The 20,019-nt window shown below is 48.6% G+C and overlaps 1 protein-coding gene across 1 annotated transcript; it reads left to right on the plus strand.

The window, feature by feature from the left end:
- The first annotated feature begins 1,698 nt into the window (after positions 1-1,698).
- LOC122376376 (delta(7)-sterol 5(6)-desaturase-like) lies at positions 1,699-19,695 on the plus strand. The gene is made up of 7 exons (XM_043356205.1): positions 1,699-2,349; positions 3,957-4,159; positions 16,436-16,556; positions 16,956-17,083; positions 17,565-17,748; positions 18,361-18,533; positions 18,973-19,695. The coding sequence occupies exons 1-7, from the start codon at positions 2,172-2,174 to the stop codon at positions 19,183-19,185; spliced, it is 1,200 nt and encodes a 399-aa protein (XP_043212140.1). The 5' UTR covers positions 1,699-2,171; the 3' UTR covers positions 19,186-19,695.
- The last annotated feature ends 324 nt before the right edge of the window (positions 19,696-20,019 follow it).

The raw sequence follows: 20,019 nt of genomic DNA on the forward strand, positions 1-20,019 counted from the left end.
TAAAGTTGGGCTCATGTGACCTGACCTGTGACCCTTGCTGACCTCACCTGTGACCTGACCTGGTATTGCCAGTGACCTCTAATAGCAACATATCTACTAGGCAACTGACGCCCTATCGCTGATTCTTGACAAAATGCGTTTTCCTCGGTGTTATAGCGCATTCCCTAGAAGACCCGTGAACGGTGAAACCTTTCATCTTTGACCTGACCTGTGACGTCATCGGTGACCCCGAGGTCAATGAAATTTAATTTCCTTCGACAAATTTGACAGGCCTTTCGAACGCCGTTTGAATTTTGCGGATCCGTCCAGTAGTTTCGGAGATACGAGGGGGGGCAAAAAATAGCCCCCCCCCCACACCAGGTCGCGTTATAAACAGACCCCACCAGGGCGCGGGTTAACACCACTAACAAAAAACGTCTACCTAAGTATTAGTAATACTAGATGCCGGCAGCGCTCTTGCGTTGCCTTGGGCCAGAATTGGAGGAACGGTACTGAGGGCACACACCGGGCAAAACCACCGAAACCCAGACTGAGCTTGGACTGAACCTGAAACCAACCGAAACATCCCAAAAAATGCTTGAAGCACGCGAGATTGGTGTGGATATCTATCTACAGTAAGATATGAATTAACTGCACGTGCATAGTTCATGTTCCAGGCACCCCAGTGCAGTCATTTTCATGACACCCTGTAGCGTGTGTCTAGCTCTATCAGTGTACTGACTTTTGTGTCGCTAGCTCGACGTTTCCTGGGATCAGAGGATCCCTCGTCAAAACCGTTATCCGCCCCCCGCACGCGCAGCTTGCACCCCTCGGATATTATCTCGCCGGAATGTCATGACTCAATGTATTCTTCTTATGACCTGCAAGTTTTGAACCAGTTAGAGCTGCCGTTTACCCTGCAGGCATGGCAACGTACGAAGGGGTGCAATCGGCTTGCACGTGCATAGCTCATGCACCACATAGTTTATTTCAACCAAATGTGCATTTTTTTGGAGGCCTTGCCTGGGACTACCATTGAACCGATTTTGAGGTTGATGGCTCAAAATTTCTTTGTGCCAGAGGACCTCACGTCAAAACGGTTTTCCGCCCCCAGCACGTGCAGCCTGCACCCCTCGCAGACGGTGACCCCCCTGGAAACTGGTTCAAGGTGTTACCGATGTGTCCCGCCAGTGTGGCTTTGTCCGTGCCCTCGGGTTGACCTGAAGCCTTGACAAAAAAAAATCGTGTCACCGAAACTTTGAAGCGGAATAGCGTGTGCCACGAATCACTGAGCGAACCGAGGCCAGCACCAAAAGTTTACCTCGCCGGAGACGAATCAAACGGTCCCACTTTCGTCTCGATCGGTCCACCCATTTTGACTCCAGGTCCAAAAAAGCTTGGACAAACTCACTCACATACTGACAAACAGGCTCGGGCGGGCTCGGGCCGAACTTTTTTTCAGCGACCCACCAATGGGAATTTCCGGATGCAAAAGCATGCTATCGCATGCTTTTGATCCTCCAATTCTGGATAATAGAGTATACCCAGATGGTGGCTGTATTATTGCGAACGTAACAGTAAACCCACTAGCAGATCTCCTAACACCTGCATAACAATCACGCGATAAAAACACACCACCAGTACTCTCAGCCCACGTCGGTGTAAAGTTGAAAAGCTCAGTAACATTCCACAATAACGTGATGCAATCGGCGCACCACCGAATCCACTGACCCATCGAACCACCTCCACCCCCCCCCCCCCAGAGGTCGGACCCCACGCGCTCCGTTATCTATTCTATCAGACGTCTGAGGCTAGGTGCGTTGGAGACGCTCACTCGGCGACTGGTGATCGTCGTGGTCACATCTCTTCGACTTCTCGTCTTTTCCTTTATCATCAGAGAGACCTTTGGTGGTCTCGGTTGGAGCTCTGGTGATCTTCTAAGAATCCCAGGAAGCTCTGGTGATCCTGGTGACCCGTGGTGACCCAGGTGACCCGAGTGACATCCTGAGGACCTCTGGTGACCTTGGTGACCTTTCGGTAGCCTCTGGTAACCTCAGACGAACCCCGGTAACATTCAGTTACCTCTAATGACCTCTTGTAATCCTTGTATCCTTCAGTAACCTTCATCAACCCTGACCTTTCACTGACCCCAGTGACCTTTCCGTGACCCCTTGACCCTTCCTAACCCCACCATGGCGTCTGTTCGACCCAAGACAGTGCCGGAGCCCGAGTCACCCTATCCAACATTTGCTGCTGGTACTATGAAGAAGTACTACTCGTTTTTGGATAACGTATGGAGCAAGCTGCCTGCCTGGGCAGGACCGAGTGTGGCTTCAGCACTGGTTCTGCTCATGGGACTGACTATCAGAGGTTAGTTGGATGGGTACTCAGAGGTCAAAGATGGGGTATGTTAGAGGTCAAAGTTGGGTTTGTCAGAGGTCAAAGTTGGGTTTGTCGGAGGTCAAGGTTGGGTATATGTTTAGGGTCAAAGAGGAGGGAGGGGGTGTCAGTCAGATGTTATTTTGATACGTCAGACGTTGTTAAGGTGATGGTCGGTATGCCAAAGGTTAAAGAAAGAAATGTCAGAGTTCAATTAAGGGTTTCTTATGGGTTGATGGAAAGGTCAGATGTCTGGAAAGCCGATCGGAGGTCATTGTGAATTTGTGATAGAGCTGAAACTTCATCAATTGCGATTGAGGGTTTTAATGTGGCCTGATTAAATACAACAAACCACAGCGTGTGTGTGTGAGGAGTATGCATCGAATGTTTATGCCTTTGTCTTGGGTAAAAGGTAAACAGCAAGGGCTAGACAAAGGCATACAGAGAGCAGTGAGAGAAGAGGAAACCAGCTAACGGGCGAAATCGCTACAAATTTAATTTCAAAATGCGTGCGTATAACCCGCGCACCGACGGGGGTCTGCGCCAACTTCGTACCGACGGGGGGGGGCGGATGACCGCCCCCCCCCCCGAGATCTCGAGAACGAAGCAAGATAGCGGCAAGCAGTAAACGGCATCGGATACGCACGGACAAGTTCTACAATTTTTACCAAGGTCATTTTCAGGTCAGGTCAAAGATGACGTCACAGGGGTCAAAAAAGTAAAAATGGCGGCGCTACATTTGGCGAATGTTTTTCTCGAATAACTTTCGAATTAGTCAAGATAGGAACAAACTAAGGGCATCATCGTGATCCTCTCGTCAATCCGCATCGAATGATATAAATGTTGACCTCAAAGGGCAAGGTCAAAGGTTGACCTCAGGTCACGTGACCTCGAGGTCATCATGTATATCATTCGATGCGTCTTGACGAGCTGAACACAATGAGACCATCCACGCGGTTGTATCTTGTTCCTGTACGGAGTTATTGGCAAAAACCGCTGGTGACCTTTGATGACGTCACATGACCTTACAGCTGCCCAACAGCAAAACAGACCTCAAGGTAGTGAAGGTTGATCGTATATGAAGTCATGTATGGTATATGGGGCCATTCCGACTCGTTTTAGTGGTAAAAACAGGGAGTTGATTTTTCCCCCATTGACTTATAATGGGGAGGTCGAGAAATTGACCTGACCTTAGGTCACCGATATCGGAATTCCGAGATATACAAATTGTAGCTACTAATGACCTAATAACATCCTGCGACCCTGCGACTTTCAAAGGCCTCCGACATCTACTGTAGCTCTGGCACGGTGACAAAGTTGCAAAAAAGTGACTTGAGGTTGGGTCATTCAAAGTGACCTGGTGACCTGACCTTGAAAGTTAGGAGGTTCACACTTGCGCACCATGTGTAAAATTGATGAGAAAATAGTCGTACCAAATTTCGCGCCGCGGTTTTCCCGCTATTTGCGAAAAACCTCAGGGGGGAGCGGATATCCGCCCCCCCCCCCCCCGTCGGTGCGCGTGATAAGGACACAGTACAATTTCATCGTATCTTTATGATACATTTCCCTCAAATAACCCCACCCCTTTCCCTCCACAGCTGAATGGCTGATGATTCTGGTCCACTTCCTCAAATGGACCAGCCCTGGGAACGGCACCGTCACCTCAGCTGCCGCCGCCGCTGCTGGAAGCATCACCTTCGACGAGTGGCTGAACGTCAGATTTGCCGGCTTCACTAACGTGTGGCTGATCGCATCCTTTGTGGGATACGCCATCTACTTTGGCGTCGGAGGATTCCTGCACGTGAGTTTGGGGTATTTTTTACGATCATGATTGTAATCAAGATATGGTTTAAGTAAAAGAGCCTGTTGTGTCATGTTATGAAAATACCTGATCTGAAATGCTACAAGTGCTACATGAAAAGCTACATGCTTATGTCATATACGATACCAGTCGTTATCTCAATTGGAGATTCGTACAGAGGCATATTTGGTACATTTGCATACTCTGTTATGTCTGTTATACTCTGTATATACTCTGTTAACCTTACATGCAGGACATGCTCGTCTTTAGATCTGAGTTGACGTTTAATGGTGACCTAACCTTTTCAGTTGTGAGATGTTATAATCGGATATCTCCCGCATGAAGTCACCCGTATATGCTTTCTTTACTTTCTCCTGGTGAAAGCCACTCATGCATACTTTGCATTTAGTTTATCTCGAGCCGTGACTTTTCAAGAAGTAAATTGATTCCTGTGTTCGTGAAAAAGAAAGAGAGTGATCTTCTTGCATCCACTGTTTGCAGACATCCCGACATGGCGCGGTCGGTATTATCAGGGGGTGTCGAAGTCTAGTAGGAAAATCTGGCAAATTCCCTGCGTGACGTCACGTCGGGACTGACCGACGGCACCTTGCACTGAAAGATACGGCAGAACGGCTATTTTTGAAAAATGATTAAAAATACTTTTGTGCTGTTTTGACACATAAAACGCTTATCAGCATGTTCCTCATCATGTGATAAAGCCATATCCGTGGTCGAAAATAGCTGAGCCCCTCCCAATTTCCAACCACCGACCTCATAAGCAAAGGATGTAAGCGTAATCCTTAAGGGTGACTTTCCAATACATAATCGTACATATGCGTCCTTATGGAAATCGGAAGTGTGGCGATTGGCGACGCGCGCGACATCTGTGTGGCGACCAAGTGGCGACTGTGGCGACACCTGGTGGCTGCTTTTCTGCTGTATGTAGGCATAGGGGTTTTGCCAGTTATGGTTCCTACTGCTACACAACTATGTTGACCCAATACTAGAAAGTTATTTTGCCAGTAAAAGGCAAGCAAATTGAAAGTCAATTTATAAAATTGCTTATTTATGATAACGAGAAAATAATAAAGAAGTTTTGATTGAATATTTATTAAAATATCCAACCGTGAAACTATTCTGGTAGGTTTAGTAGAAATTAGTCCGTGCAACCTTGTATTTAGGGCCTTGGGTATTATAAGCTTTTGACATTTGGTGCTGCCTAGCGGAATTCCTGCGTCAGAGTTTCGCAACCACTGCATTCAACAATGAGGCCACCCCGCTGCCGGCCATGAATTGAAAGGGCCGCCTCACACCATCCACTTGCTGCCCGGTGCTGTGCCATACGCCCGGCACACACCCATCCCAATCAGTAAACACTGGGAGGACGAGGTGAAGGCCCAACTGGACGAGGATGTGAGGAGGGGAGTCATCGAGAAGGTGCCGGCTGGCGATCCTGCGGTCTGGTGCGCGCCGATGGTAGTGGTGGCGAAGGCTAACGGACGACCGAGGCGAACAGTAGACTTTCAGGAGCTGAATAAGTTCTGTCGCCGTGAAACCCACCACACAAGGCCGCCTTTTGATATGGTCTCTTCAGTGCCCAACCACACCTACAAGACCACGCTCGACGCATTCTGGGGCTTCCACCAAGTCCCCCTAGCGGAGGAGAGCCGGCCGCTGACCACTTTTATTACACCGTGGGGCCGGTACAGATACTTGCGGACTCCGATGGGCCACATATCAGCCTCCGATGCCTACACCAAGCGGTACGATGACGCAGAAGTCGACATCCCAAGGAAATTTAAATGTGTGGACGATGTACTTCTGCATGACAAGAGCATCGAGGGCGCCTTCTGGCACTGCTGGGATTACCTGACCCGGTGCGCTGAGGCTGGTGTCACACTGTCACCGGAGAAGTTCCGCTTCTGTCGGAAGGAGGTTGAGTTTGTCGGCTTTCAGCTCAACTGGGAGAGCTACCACCCAGCGAACGACAAGCTGTCGGCGATCGCCAACTTCCCGATGCCGAACCAGCCGACTATTACCGACATCCGATCATTCCACGGTCTGGTAAATCAGCTGGCTCCATTCGTCGCCACCAGCCCGCTGATGGAGCCATTCCGGGAGCTGCTCAAACGCTCCTCATCCAAGAAGGTCTACTGGGACGAGGAGCTGCAGCACAAGTTTGAGGAAGTCAAGCGAGTCTTAACCAAACTCGTCCAGAGAGGGCTGCGGTACTACGACAAGGACCGGCCCACAGTGTTGTTAACAGACTGGAGCAGGAATGGCATGGGTTTTGTCGTAATGCAGCAGTACTGTTCTTGCTCTGGGACGGACACGCCGTTCTGCTGTAAAGACGGCTGGAGATTAGCGCTATGCGGCAGCAGACACGCCACGACAGCCGAGCAGAATTACGCTGCTGTGGAAGGCGAGGCAACCGCCGTGGTATGGGCGCTCCAGAAGGCCAGGCTCTTCCTCCTCGGATGTCAGCAGCTTGAGATAATCACCGACCACCGGCCTCTGGTGAAGCTATTCTCCGACAGAGCCCTGAAGGACATTGCGAATCCTCGTCTTCTCCGCCTGAAGGAGAAGACACTGCTCTTCAGATTCCACATCAGGTATCGCCCAGGAGGGACTAACCAGGCTGCTGACACGCTCTCACGTTACCCGGTGGAGAGGCTGAACCCCACCAGGGCTGACCTACATCTGGAGCATGAGCTGCACGTGGCAGCGCTGACCGCAGTGGCGCAATGTGATGAGGCACTCACAATCGATCACGAGACGGTCCGGCAGGTTGCTGAGGAAGATGACGGCTACTTGCAATTGAGACAGCGAGTGCAGACGGGAAACTGGCCGGCTAGCCCGACTCAGGAAGCCGGAGAGATGAAGACATTTCACAAAGTTAGAGATAGATTGAGCATAGCAGACGGATTGATCTGTTACTCATTCGAAGACGGCCCACTCCGACTGGTGATACCCGTGTCTCTCCGCAAACAGGTGGCCCGGAACTTGCACGCAGCCCACCAAGGTGCTGACAGTATGCTGCGGCGCGCCAGAGCCTCGGTCTATTGGCCCGGCTTCGAGGCGGATATTCATCGCAGCAGAGCCCACTGCACTGAGTGCGACCGACATGCACCGTCTCAGGCCAGCGAGCCCTTGATCATGACACCGCCGCCGGACTACCCGTTCCAGCGCGTGGTCGCCGATCTGTTCGAGATCCGGGGGAACCACTACCTAGTCTACGCAGACCGACTCACTGGCTGGATCAAGCTTGATTTCCTCTGCACCACGACGACCAGGCAACTCGTCACGCTGCTCAGACGCTATTTCCATGAGAGTGGAGTCCCCGAGGAGCTCTCTGTGGACGGCGGAGCCAGCCTAGTGAGCGCTGATATGCGCTCCTTCCTAGCTCGATGGGGAGTAGCCATTCGTCAGTCGTCCACTGGTTACCCACAGTCCAACGGCAGGGCGGAGGCGGCGGTGAAATCAGCCAAGACTATCCTTCGGGACAACATGTCAGCGCGTGGTACTGTGGACACGGATGCGGCTGTGGCAGCGCTTATCCAGTACCACAACACGCCTCTTCGAGACGGTAACAAGTCGCCGGCCCAGCTCCTGATGGGTCGTCAGTTGCGAGGAGGCGTGCCCGTGGCCAAGGTACACCTGCAGGTCGCCGAGCACTGGACCGATTACCTGGCTGAGAGGGAGGAGAGGATGGCAGAGCGGATCACGCGCGCGGCTCAGTCAGTCATGCCGGCGCTCCCTCGTCTCCAGGCCGGCCAAGCAGTCCGTGTACAGGATGAGAGGACGAGACGTTGGGAACGGACAGGGGTCATCGTGGCGACTAAACACAGCATCCGCCAGTACACTGTGAGGCTAGATGGATCTGGGCGCCTTGTCCTTCGAAACCGCAAGTCGTTGAAGCCTATCAACGTCACACTCACGGCTGACGCCAGTGCACGTCCCGCCAATGTGGAAGAAATGACGACGCTGCGTCGCTCCGAGCGCCTGAAAGCAGCCAACATGGACAAGCTTGCTCGTGACAGTGTTGAGCGCTCAGCCAAGCGGCAGCGGAGCAATATGGGTGGTCTTAGGGGGGAGATGTGAGATGTTATAATCGGATATCTCCCGCATGAAGTCACCCGTATATGCTTTCTTTACTTTCTCCTGGTGAAAGCCACTCATGCATACTTTGCATTTAGTTTATCTCGAGCCGTGACTTTTCAAGAAGTAAATTGATTCCTGTGTTCGTGAAAAAGAAAGAGAGTGATCTTCTTGCATCCACTGTTTGCAGACATCCCGACATCAGTGATAACGTTTAACTGCTGATAAGATATGCAAAGTGAATGTCTAATCAGTTGGGACAAATTTGACCGCTCTGCATGCCGTCGTTTTTACGGATGAAATCTATAGAAACCTAGGAAGCCCGTGAGACGAAACATCAAACCGTCCTTAACGATAACTCCGGAAATGTCAAGGTGCATAGGAATACCTCTCCAAATCCTCCCTCAATTCTTTTCCGCTCAAAAACTTTAAGCTAACAAATTATTTTTGGGGGGATCGCATATCAATCATTCGCCATCCCTCCAAACAAAAACGAAAAAACAAACACAAAATCACGGATCAATCGGCAAAAGCGTGTTTTGTGCACACGTTAGCAAGCTAACTAGCCATAAGTACCGCGCGCTAATAACACACGTGGGTGGTGTTCAAACTTCAAGTACACCTCTGAGGAGCGTATTCTCAGCGACCCCTGTTTGTCACACTATCACAGCGCCCAGTCACCCAGGTGTGTAGGTATTAGAGATGTCAATCGGATACCAACTTTTTTGTATACCGATACCAAACCGATACCAACTTGGTATTTGGTATTTCAAGGCGAGTGCATTTGGTATTTTGTTGGTATAATGAATCTTCACTAATGTAAAAGAGTGTAAATTTGGTAAAACTTGGTATTTTCCTCATATTCCCCAGTCGGTTTGGTTTTGGTATTTTTCTATGGGTATTGTTGGTATTTGGTTTGGTATCAGTATCACGATTTTGGGTAATTGACATCACTAGTAGGTATGCCACCCGGGCGATTGGTCTACTCTGTAATCAGCCCACCACCAAGTCAATCAAACGTCAGCAAAAATTGAATGTATAATGCGTCTCATGTCTACATGCAAAATAATTTTGAGGTTAGTAAGTTAGCTTTGAATACACTTGATCCAAAGGTCTAAAGTTTTTACTTTTTAAATGCTACACACAGTAGTCAAATTTCATTGATACAAACTGCCTTATTTTGAAAACGTCTTGTACAAAAATGTAATCGATACGGGAAGTGTTGACGTTATTCATGAAAATCTCCGCTCATTTACCAGCTAAAGTCAATCACACTGTCGAGGTGAGTGGTGTCCTCTAGTCTCTACATTTGGTCACCAATGTCACGCGTTTTGGCACGCAGCTGTTACTATCCGGACTAGAGGTCACCGATAAAGGCGCCAATCAGCTGATATCGTGGAGCGGAACAAGTCTCATGAGAGTTTTTGGTGGTGGAGAGATTCCTGTTTTTGTTATCAATGGCGATTTGTTTGAATTTCTTTGCCGTGGCGCTTTGTTTTTGAAGAGTCTTTTTGCTGGGCTATTTAATTAGGCCAATAGGCGAGTGGAAATCGGCAAAGTTCTGCTTGGATAGTAAAATGCTAAAACGTGAACTGCATGTTTTACTCAGCTTTACCTATGCCTAATTTGGAGGAAGTGGGTGGAGGAACATCCCTACGCACCAAAATGCGCCATCGCCCATCACTGCCACCAAATAAAAATTTTACCTATATCCCTTACTAGTTAGAGCTCTCTCCAACCAATCATTTCTGCCCCATTTCTATAGAAACACGAGTGAACGTTGTTTTACACGTTACAAATACACATACAAACTAATAGATCTAATAAATAGGTCTACGAACAGCTTACCTCGAGCTCTGAAATGCCATCGAACAACACCGTCCGTACTCCGGTACTAAACCATCCCATGCGGTACTAAATCCTCATCCGGTCACTATCGGCACGGTCTATCGATCATAGAGATCTTATATACATAGAGATGACACGCCTATGTTAAAGCACTTGATTTCGTGGCGATTCAGTGGGTCTTTTTAAGCAAGGTTTTCTGGGGTGCCATGGCCCGTGACTTGCATTTTGTAAGAATTCGGTCAAGGAGATTGTATTCACATCGGCTTATTTTTAAGTACAGCTTTTCTTTTTTCTTTTTGTCTAGCTGTGACGCTTTCGAGCGTTATTATTGAAATGAAATTAGGCATGTTTTAAACTTATGCTCGTATCAGGTACTACATGTATCACTAACCCTCGCCGGCCGACGGGGGGGGGGGGGGGCGGGTGCCGCCCCCGTATAGGGTTTTCACGATAGCTCCGAACACGCCGGCGATAGAGAGCTGAAACTTGGAATACCTGACTTTTGATCCAAGCCGCATCTTGTGACACCAACCGCATTTTTTGGTCAGGTCAGGTCAGGTCACTGACCTGTGACGTCATAAGTGAACCTCTGCACGGTCTTCAGATGTCGCAACTTCGCAACGCTCTCACTGCCAGAGGAGATGTCACAGGGATATGAAACTTGCAGGATCTAGTATCCATTGTGAGTCTCACAACTTGTATATCTCGGATTTTACCTAAAGGTCATATGAGGTCAGGTCATTTTCGTGACCTCACCATTATAAGTCAATGGGGAAAAATGAAAACTGCTATTCTGGCGCCGGGAACGATCTCCAACTATCTCAAGCACACAGAATCGTGATTTGATGCACTCCTTGTAAGGTTAGATGCGTCACTTTTGCAATGTTGACCTTGCGTGACGTCATTTATGACGTCATTAGGGTCATATTAGTTTTTCGTCAAAACTCCCGATCAAATTGAGCTAGCGAGTCGGGAAAGCCACCAATGGACTCAGGAAGACCTGCCGAATCGAATGATGTGCAACATGACCTCCTTCGACCAAAAGTTCGTGACCTGGGGGCGCTGACCTGACCGTGACCTGAGATCAACACCTCAAGTTGACCTCACCCGAACAAAAAGTATACCATTCGACGCGCCTGAGCGAGGCGAACACGATAATGCCAAAATCGCGGCTCTCCGACCGTTTTTTGTGTGAAGTTATGAAAAACTGAACCCTTGCCCTTGGTCACTTGACCTGACCTCAGAGGGCATCGGCTGACCTGAGACCTTAAAATCGGGTACCAGTCGCCGCGTCTTGTAACGGCGCACACGCTTGTTTTTTTCCGCGACGCTCTAGCTTCATCAGGGGCGAAACGGCGAGGGAAATCGTACCAACCCCCCCCCCCCCCCTCGGACGGCGCGTATGTAGAAAACCAATAGGTCCGGCGAGGGTGTGTCATTGAATGGGAACATGCAACATATGTATATTTGAGCTTGCACCGTTCTCAGAAAGGTTCAGAACAGCCGTTCCCACGACGGTTGACCGAAAGCGCCAAACTTGACCAAATCTCAAGAAACCTACCCTGAAAATTCCATGAACCTGACCCAAATGACCTTAGACCTGTGACCTTTTTCGGGGGGGAACATGTCAGGGGGCCATAAAATATGCATCGCACAACCCTAGTAAAGTTGGTTCATGTGCTGACCCTTGGTGACCTGACCTGTGACCTGACATGGTATTATCAGTGATCTCTAATAGCAACATATACATACATACATACATACATACAACATACAACATATACAATATACATACATACATACATGTATACTAGGCAACGTACGCCCCATTGCTGATTTTCGACAAAATGCGTAAGCGTTTGACTCTTTGTTACGTATATAGCGCATTCCCTAGAAGACCTGTGAACGGCGAAGCATTTTATCTTTGACCTGACCTTTGAATGAAATCAGCCAGGAACAGTGACGTACCCAAGGGGGGGGCACGGGGGCCATGGCCCCCTCCTGAGCGCTGAAGGCGCTCAGAGGGCCCCTCAGGCCCTGGTATATTTTTTTTTTTCAAACACTGGATAAAACGTCTTTTACTAGAAAGAAAAAAATGATATTAAAGTTTCATTTATGTGCCCCTGGTTACCCGAGGGGCCCCTGATGACCCGATGGGCCCCTGCAGTCATCCGAGGGCCCCGGTTTCCTGGCCCCTAGTCGCCTAGGAGGCCCCTGGTAGCCGGGGCCTGGTCGCATGGGGGCCCCTGATTGTCTGGGGTCCCTAGTCGCCTAGGGGGCCCTGGTAGCCGGGGGGCCTGGTCGCATGGGGGCCTCTGGTCGCATGGGGCCCCTAGTCGCCAAGGGGGGCCCTGGTAGCGGGGGGCCTGGTCGCATGGGGGCCCCTGGTTGCCTGGGACCCCTGAGGGCCCCTGGTTGCCTGGGGGCCCCTGGTCGCCTGGTTGGCCTGGGGCCCCCGGGTGACCTAAGGGCCCCTTCGGAAGCAGGTGGCCCCCTCCTGGGCGAAATCCTGGGTACGTGCCTGGCCAGGAAAGAACGGCAATATTTTTAACCAGTAAAACGCCTTTTGGGGCGACCAACGGAGCGAGCAAGAGGATGGGCCTTGGACAAGCGAAATTGCAAGGGACTCCTCCAACTAACTTGTGCACTGCACACTACTAACCGGTCCCTAGCGATGTGCCAAATTTGAGCGCAATCGGCCTAGCCGTTCTCGAGATCTGGAAGCGGCACCCTGCACGTGCGCACGTGCAAAATGGGTCCCAACTGACTTTTGCACGGCACCCTACTAACTGGTCCCTTACCATGTACCAAAGTTCAGCACAATCGGTTCAGCCGTTCTCGAGATCTGGAATCTACCCCTGCACGTGCGCACGTGCAGCAGCGCCCCAACTGTGGCATATGGATATGCATTGCCTAGTGGGTGCCTACTTACATACCAAGTTTCAGCGCAATCGGCCGAGTAGTTACCAATATATTGCAACAATTACAAAACTGACACCTCTTCGTTTTGCACGTGGCACGTGCATAAGCGGTCACCCAGATGCATCGAGAATAGTCCAATACTTGATAAAAGGAATGAAGCTACCCTACAAAAATTATCGCATGTTAATCGGTCAAGCGGTTGCTGAGATATAAGCCTCTCAAAAGCGTAACCACGGCCGGCCGGCCGCTCATACTCAGAAATGTCCGTTAACCCGCGAGTTGCTGGGGGGGGGCGTTAAACGCCCCCACTTTTTTCGCCGGGCCATAGCATAAAAACGGCGCGCCGCAGGCGCGCCAAATTTTGGGTACCTGTAGGGAATTGATTGAAGTTTATTGTGACAAACTTTCAAAAAAATCGGTCGGAAAATTTTTGAGATATCGAGGTTTTAGTGACGTCATGATTTCTGAGTTTTCGACCAAAAACGGCATATGTTCAAAAAATCATACCTATAAAATCACAGAATAGACATAAAGACATGCAGTAAACGCCATTGGACTGCAAATACCATGAACAATCAGATGGCTATCTTCGATTATTGATTATCGTTCCGCATTTTCCAAAATCTTGAACTGAATCTTGGCAATTTCTCGTGACTACTTCACGACCATGATACATGCATTTCTTAAATTGAACTTTTTTAGCCAAACACGTACACATATGATAAAATGAATGTCACCATCGTGCTCTACGCCCCAAATTACCCATAAAACATGTGTCAGGCTGCGAATATCAGTTTTTATTTTCGGGGATATGTGCCTGCCCGGTTGACCTGACCTTGACCCTGACCTATGCTTGACTGACCCCTGCATGGAGCTGACACTCTTGTAGGCCTTATATGATGGATTGTGCACCGTTTTGACAGAGTTTATGACGAGAGGCGCACATTGCAAAGTCCTGAAGTCCGTGCTACTGAAAGAAGCCCGATTTCAGGTGTTTGACCTGACCTTGACCTGACCTGTGACCTCAAAATTCAACTTTAAAGTACTCATCTGAAGCGTCTCGTCGCGTTCTTTCTTTTGCCGCCTCGTGCGTTTCGCTGCGCCTATTGGTTCTCGAGTTATCGGCTGGGGGCGTTTAACGCCCCCCCCCCCCAGCAAACGGTGGGTGGCGAAATACCCCAGCAACTGCCGGGTTAATCTACGAAAGACTACGCTCGCTTCGCTCGCTCCGTAATTATTTCTTCAGACTAACAATGCCTCAGCCATATTGGCACGCTACTGGCTGAAAATAAGTTGCTTAAAAAGACCCACTGAATCGCCACGATTTTAAGTGCATGTCATCTCTATGTATATAAGATCTCTATGCTATCGATAACATGCGTTGTTGTCTGGTAGGTTTTCTGATGTGTTCGAGCTCAGTGACACGGCCGATATAGGGCAGTTGACCTTTGAACTTTCGTCTGCCGGTGTGTGACACCTGGGCGCTGCCGAGAGGGAAGGGAGGGGAGGGGAGGGAGAAGTGCTTGACGCGTCCTGCACGTGCGTATGGGCTATGGGACTCTCAAACGGATGCCTTTTTTTGCAGCAACTGCTTTATGTAAGGCCAGATATGATGCGGAGAAATAAGCTTATAAAAATAGGGCCGTTATGCAACACCCGGAAATAAAACACCGTTCCATGCAAAGGTCAGATATAAAGTAGTAGGTATAAGCTATGTCATTTGTTGGAAGCCTGAATAGTTCCTTTCTATTGATGAACCAGAATGAATGCGAGTTCCAACAAGAAAATGCCAAAAGTTCAGGATTTCATAGCTGCAGTGCTCCTACGACCTACCTGCTTCAATTTCTAACATGTTTTCTTTATATAAATGACTGCTTAATTTAAACATGCCAGTTTTGGTCACTAATGCTGGTTAATTTATACAGCTGACAATAATAGCTAGTACTAGCTACCCTAGTAGCTATCCTTTTGATGCATTTCGGGATTTCTTCGATTTACGGCGTACTTACTCGTTGCCCCTAGGACGGTTGACAGATAAAAGAACGCCCAAACCTCATTTGAGCTTACCACCTTACAAAACCACTGACACATATAAGGACACCCACACTGATTGAGTACGAAATTCGCCTGCACTTTGAGACGATACCCAGACATGAGTCTTTGAAATGCCGATTGTGTAGTGCAAATGTCCGTAACGAATGCACTCCTTACGAATTCTTGTTAGTAACGAGAGTTCAGAACTTCAGCACTCGAGTTCTAGCTTGAGGACGCTCTCAAGGACGTGAAGTATGAAGTCTGACGGCATTGAATAAAAATGAGGGGAAAAGTGGCATCGTTGGGGCTATTTAATCGCGAATAGATAAGATAAGAAATATGTTTTAGAAAGGTATTGCACGATACTGTACAAAATATACACTAGATGTAACAAGCCCATTTGTAATACACATTTGGCATGTGAATACCGATACCAAACCTAATACCAACCAAAGCCGTGGGGAAATACCGAAACCGAACCAACTTGGAAACATAAGGGAAATACCAGCTTTTTACCAATTTCTCAGCCTCTTATTACATGAGTGAGGGTTCATAATGCCAACAAAATTCCAAACACGTAAGGATTGAAATACCAAACACCAAGTCGGTATCGGTTTGGTATCGGTATACCAAAAAGTTGGTATCCGATTGACATCTCTAAGTAGGATAAATTAACCCTCTTATTATCCCCTGTTTATTTTAGAAGTAGGATAAATCAACCCTCTGATCATCCCTGTTTATTTCAGTGGTACTACTACTGTCTCAGGCGGGAGTCCGCGCCCGCAAATGGAAATGCCTCAGCAGGATGAATTAACCCTCTTGTTATTCCCCTTGTTAACTGCAGTGGTACTACTACCGTCTTCGGCGGGAATCGGCGGGTCCTCCCCGTGGCCTAGTGGATAAGGCGTCCGTCTCCTAGCTCGGTGGCAGCGAGTTCGCGGCCGGGAAGCTCCACGTTGTTTGACCCGCGTTCCTATATTAAGCCAGCTGGCAACTGGCGAGAGAGGGCCACGCTAGACCCGGGAGGACCGTGCCGCCATCTACCTGCGGCACGTTAAGCTTTCGATCCAAATTATCACCGGTGAACCGGGCGCGGGCAATGTGGGGTGGTGGGTCCGTGGTGTCATTCGCAACAAGCACTGCTTAGCGGGGCACTCGGGCCCATAGCCACCCATTCATCCATTCGGACAAAATTTCTATAAAAAAAAAATCGGCCCACGAATAGAAGTGCCTCAACAGGATAAACTAACACCCTTATTATTCCCCTTGTTAATTGCAGTGGTACTACTACCGTCTGCGGCGGGAGTCAGCCCACGAATGGAAGTGCCTCAGCAGGATAAACTAACCCTCTTATTACTCCCTTGTTTATTCCAGTGGTACTACTACCGTCTTCGGCGGGAATCGGCCCACGAATGGAAGTGTCAACCCGATAAATGGCTGCCGCCGGATCTGGAATGGCACGAGATCAAAATCGGATCCATCTCACTCTTCATTGGTGAGCATTCACGGGATCAGAACTGAGTCCAGGCTGGGGGATTACTATTTCTTAGTGAATATTCAAATAGAGCTCAAGATATCATCCATTTCGTTCTTCATTGGGATGTCCCCTTATGGTGGATTTCAATCCAAGTGAAATTGTGAATAATGTATTAAATATTTTCGTGTTTGATGGGACAGGGTAAATCTACCTGTTCAATTGACGTTTTGAACTAGTGGTAACATCCCTGGTAACACTGTTACCACCCGCAAGTTAGTAACACACTATTTACCTACTTGCTAACAACTGGTTACCACCACACTGTTATTACCACCCACAAGAAACACGCTTTGCTTTCCCTTGCGTGACCCGGTAACTCTGGTGACAGCGCCTGGTAACTATTATTACCACCCACAGGTAACACACTCTCTGCAGCCCTGGTAATTTGGATCCTCAATGACGGCTACAGCACAGTGTATTATAACATCTCAGATTACGGGTGGACGTGGTTCCTTCTCAGCTGGCCACTGATCTTCTGCTACCAGGTGAACGGGGTAGTAACGGGGGGACGCAGGTTCGATTACCGGAGATGACGTAATTTTATAGTTTTAGCGGAGCAGCGAAAAGTTCCACGATTTCGATCAAAGTGCTAGTTTTGTGCTTAAAGTGTGTTAGGTATATCGTTATTATTTGGGTTCATGTGCTGATAAGGTTGTCTGTGATAAAAAACGATTAATTTTATGTAATAGGTAATGACTGGACTCCAGAGCACACGAAAAACAATATCACTTTCGAAACGTAACTAAACTAATATTTTCACAATAATCTGATGTTTCTAACAGCATATAAATTAAGGATTTATATCTGAATTGTACCTCTTACCATTAACTGCATAAAAGTGCGACATTCGCTCGCAGCCCCGGTGACAATTGCGAGCGCTCGCTCGCATCCATCGCTATCGCCACACTTACGCCACTCCCATGCTTTCTCTCACTAACACCCCCCCCCCCTCCCCTTTCTCCACAGGACTATCTCACCTACCTAACCCACCGGCTCTACCACACGCCCTTCCTCTACAAACACTTCCACAAACTACACCACACCTACAAACAGCCGACGGCGTTCAGTGTCACCGCCATTCATCCCTTCGAGTTTGTACATGTGCAGGCGATCCTCGTCAGCCCAATGTTCTTCATGCCGGTGCATTGGGGTGAGTTATTATGACGTCATTGGGGTATAGTGTTTGTGGGGTGCATTGGGGCGAGTACGTAAATAGGTATGATGTCATTGGGGTATGTTATTGCGCCGAGACCGGTTTTAGGAACATAAAATTCGACGGCTGCGGCTATTTACTTATTTATTTATTTATTTATTTACTTATTCATTTTTTGTCCCTAACGTCGCCCACGAGCTTTGCCAGCCAAGCGAAAAAAACGTTTAATGATATTTTTACATCAGCGTTTTCTTTCGGGCGGCTGGTGAAACTCGTGGGCGACTTGAGCACAAAATAATAACAGTCGGATATTTTCCTGTTGGTGAAACTGGCCAGTGCGTACCTAGGTACCCTGTTGGAGTGAATATCTACACATGACGTTATTAGAAATAAGTCGATGGGGAGTGAGGTGTATTTGTCTTGACTGTTAGTTCACTGGCGTGAGTAGATCCATGTCATGCAATAAAAATTTAAAACCCATGATCCTTTTCAAGTATCAAAAACATCAATATCTCTCAGATGTAACCGCTATCATGACGTCACCACGACCTGACGTCATCATCACATGACATCACCACCGCGCTCCATCACCTTCCCCCCCCCCCCCAGTGACAATGACGGTCTTGATGCTGTACATCTACTACCACGGCATCGTCGACCACTCGGGTATCAACTTCAAGGCGCACTGGTGGCAACCATGGCAACCGGATTGTTTGTTCCATGATAATCATCATCAGTACTTCCATGTCAACTTTGGGTTCAACGCCTTCGCCTGGGACAAGGTAAGAAGGGGAGAGAGAGAGAGAGAGAGAGAGAGAGAGAGAGAGAGAGAGAGAGAGAGAGAGAGAGAGAGGGAGAGAGAGAGAGGGGAGAGAGAGAGGGATAGAAAGGGAGAGAGAGAGAGAGAGAGGGGGTGGGCCGTGGGGGAGTCTGGGAGGGACAGAGAGAGGGAGGGACAGAGGGAGAGAGGGGCAAAGGGAGAGAGAGAGAGAGGGAGGGAGAGAGAGGGGAAAGAGTGAGTGAGTGTGTGAGAGAGGGGAGCGAGAGAGGAGAGTATCAGCCAGATCTGTCTCATTCACGGCACCCATTGATTCATTCACTTATCATTACAATCCCTTTCCCCATACGCTTTTTTCTCCCCCCAGTCGCTATATTCCTCAATCAACCCTTCCAGGGCCTTGAACCCTTCTACCAACCCGTTATTCTCACTTCTACCCCCAGATCCACGGCACCTACCGTCGCAAGGACCGCATTTACCGGGAGGACATCTACTACGGAAAGGGAAAGGAACTGGAAAAATGCACTGAAGAGGAGCTCTCCGAAGAAATGAGCGAGCGAACCTCGGAAAACGTGGCAGCTTACCAGAGCGAGGCCGACAAGCAAGAGATGGTTCAGACGGTGCAGAAACGGATGAAGAAGCCAGCTGGCCAATGACGTAATATGACGTCATTGGGGGAAAGGTGGAATAGGACAGAAGGGACGAGGTCGGGGGATGGTTTTGTTGTGTGGCATCTGCTGGAGAACCTATGGACGAAGATGTGTCTTAGCCCGCTTACTTACTAAGGGCTGTGGAATTGTTTGACCTACTCCTTATGACTACAACTAGAAATATTTATGATGTTTATCCTGGACCTTTACACCGTTTTGTAGAATGGTTCTGCTTGTTTATAGAGTTAATCATTGTTGTAATTCGGCATTAGACCGATCCTTTTACCTAACGGCTGAACAATAAGACGCGACTATAGTCATGTTTTAGCACTTAAATACTTGATTATCAATGCTTGAACCGGTTATTTATGAGGAAAAATAGTATATTTAGAAGCGAAACGTCTCCGCAAAACTGATTATTCATGAGTGAAGCCTGATCTTGTCTGTTATGATGTACCGTATTCTAATTTGTTGAACGTGTTGTGATGCCTGATAAATATACAGGGTGTCCCATAAGTTCGTTCTCACATTATGTTTCCATGTGAAACAGAGTACATTGCGTTTTGGTATATTTATGACCCCTCAATGTGCTCCCCATTTAATAGGCAAACACATGAATGCATGCTGCGGCATGCCAACCGGCATGTTTGGCTGCATAGCAGGCTTAAAGTTAACCCAGACTGACTTGACAGGCGCCGTGAGCTCCTCGAGGCTGGAACAGCGCTACGCTTCGACGAGCCTAATTTTCAGCATAACCAACAAATTTTTATGAAATTTTGATCCGATGAGGTGCCTGGCATGTGATCTTGCCACAAACGCCTGTCACAGTCTCCTTGCACC

Source organism: Amphibalanus amphitrite, unplaced genomic scaffold (assembly GCF_019059575.1).
Source record: "Amphibalanus amphitrite isolate SeventyFive unplaced genomic scaffold, NRLGWU_Aamphi_draft 002118F_arrow, whole genome shotgun sequence".
NCBI lineage: Eukaryota > Metazoa > Arthropoda > Thecostraca > Balanomorpha > Balanidae > Amphibalanus > Amphibalanus amphitrite.

Bases quoted from the DNA above. Each gene is read 5' to 3' on its own strand.
- LOC122376376 (XM_043356205.1), top strand. From the start codon at position 2,172: ATGGCGTCTGTTCGACCCAAGACAGTGCCGGAGCCCGAGTCACCCTAT. The intron at 16,557-16,955 runs GTGAGCATTCAC...TACCACCCACAG, and splicing joins ATCCATCTCACTCTTCATTG to GTAACACACTCTCTGCAGCC. The intron at 17,749-18,360 runs GTGAGTTATTAT...CCCCCCCCCCAG, and splicing joins CTTCATGCCGGTGCATTGGG to TGACAATGACGGTCTTGATG.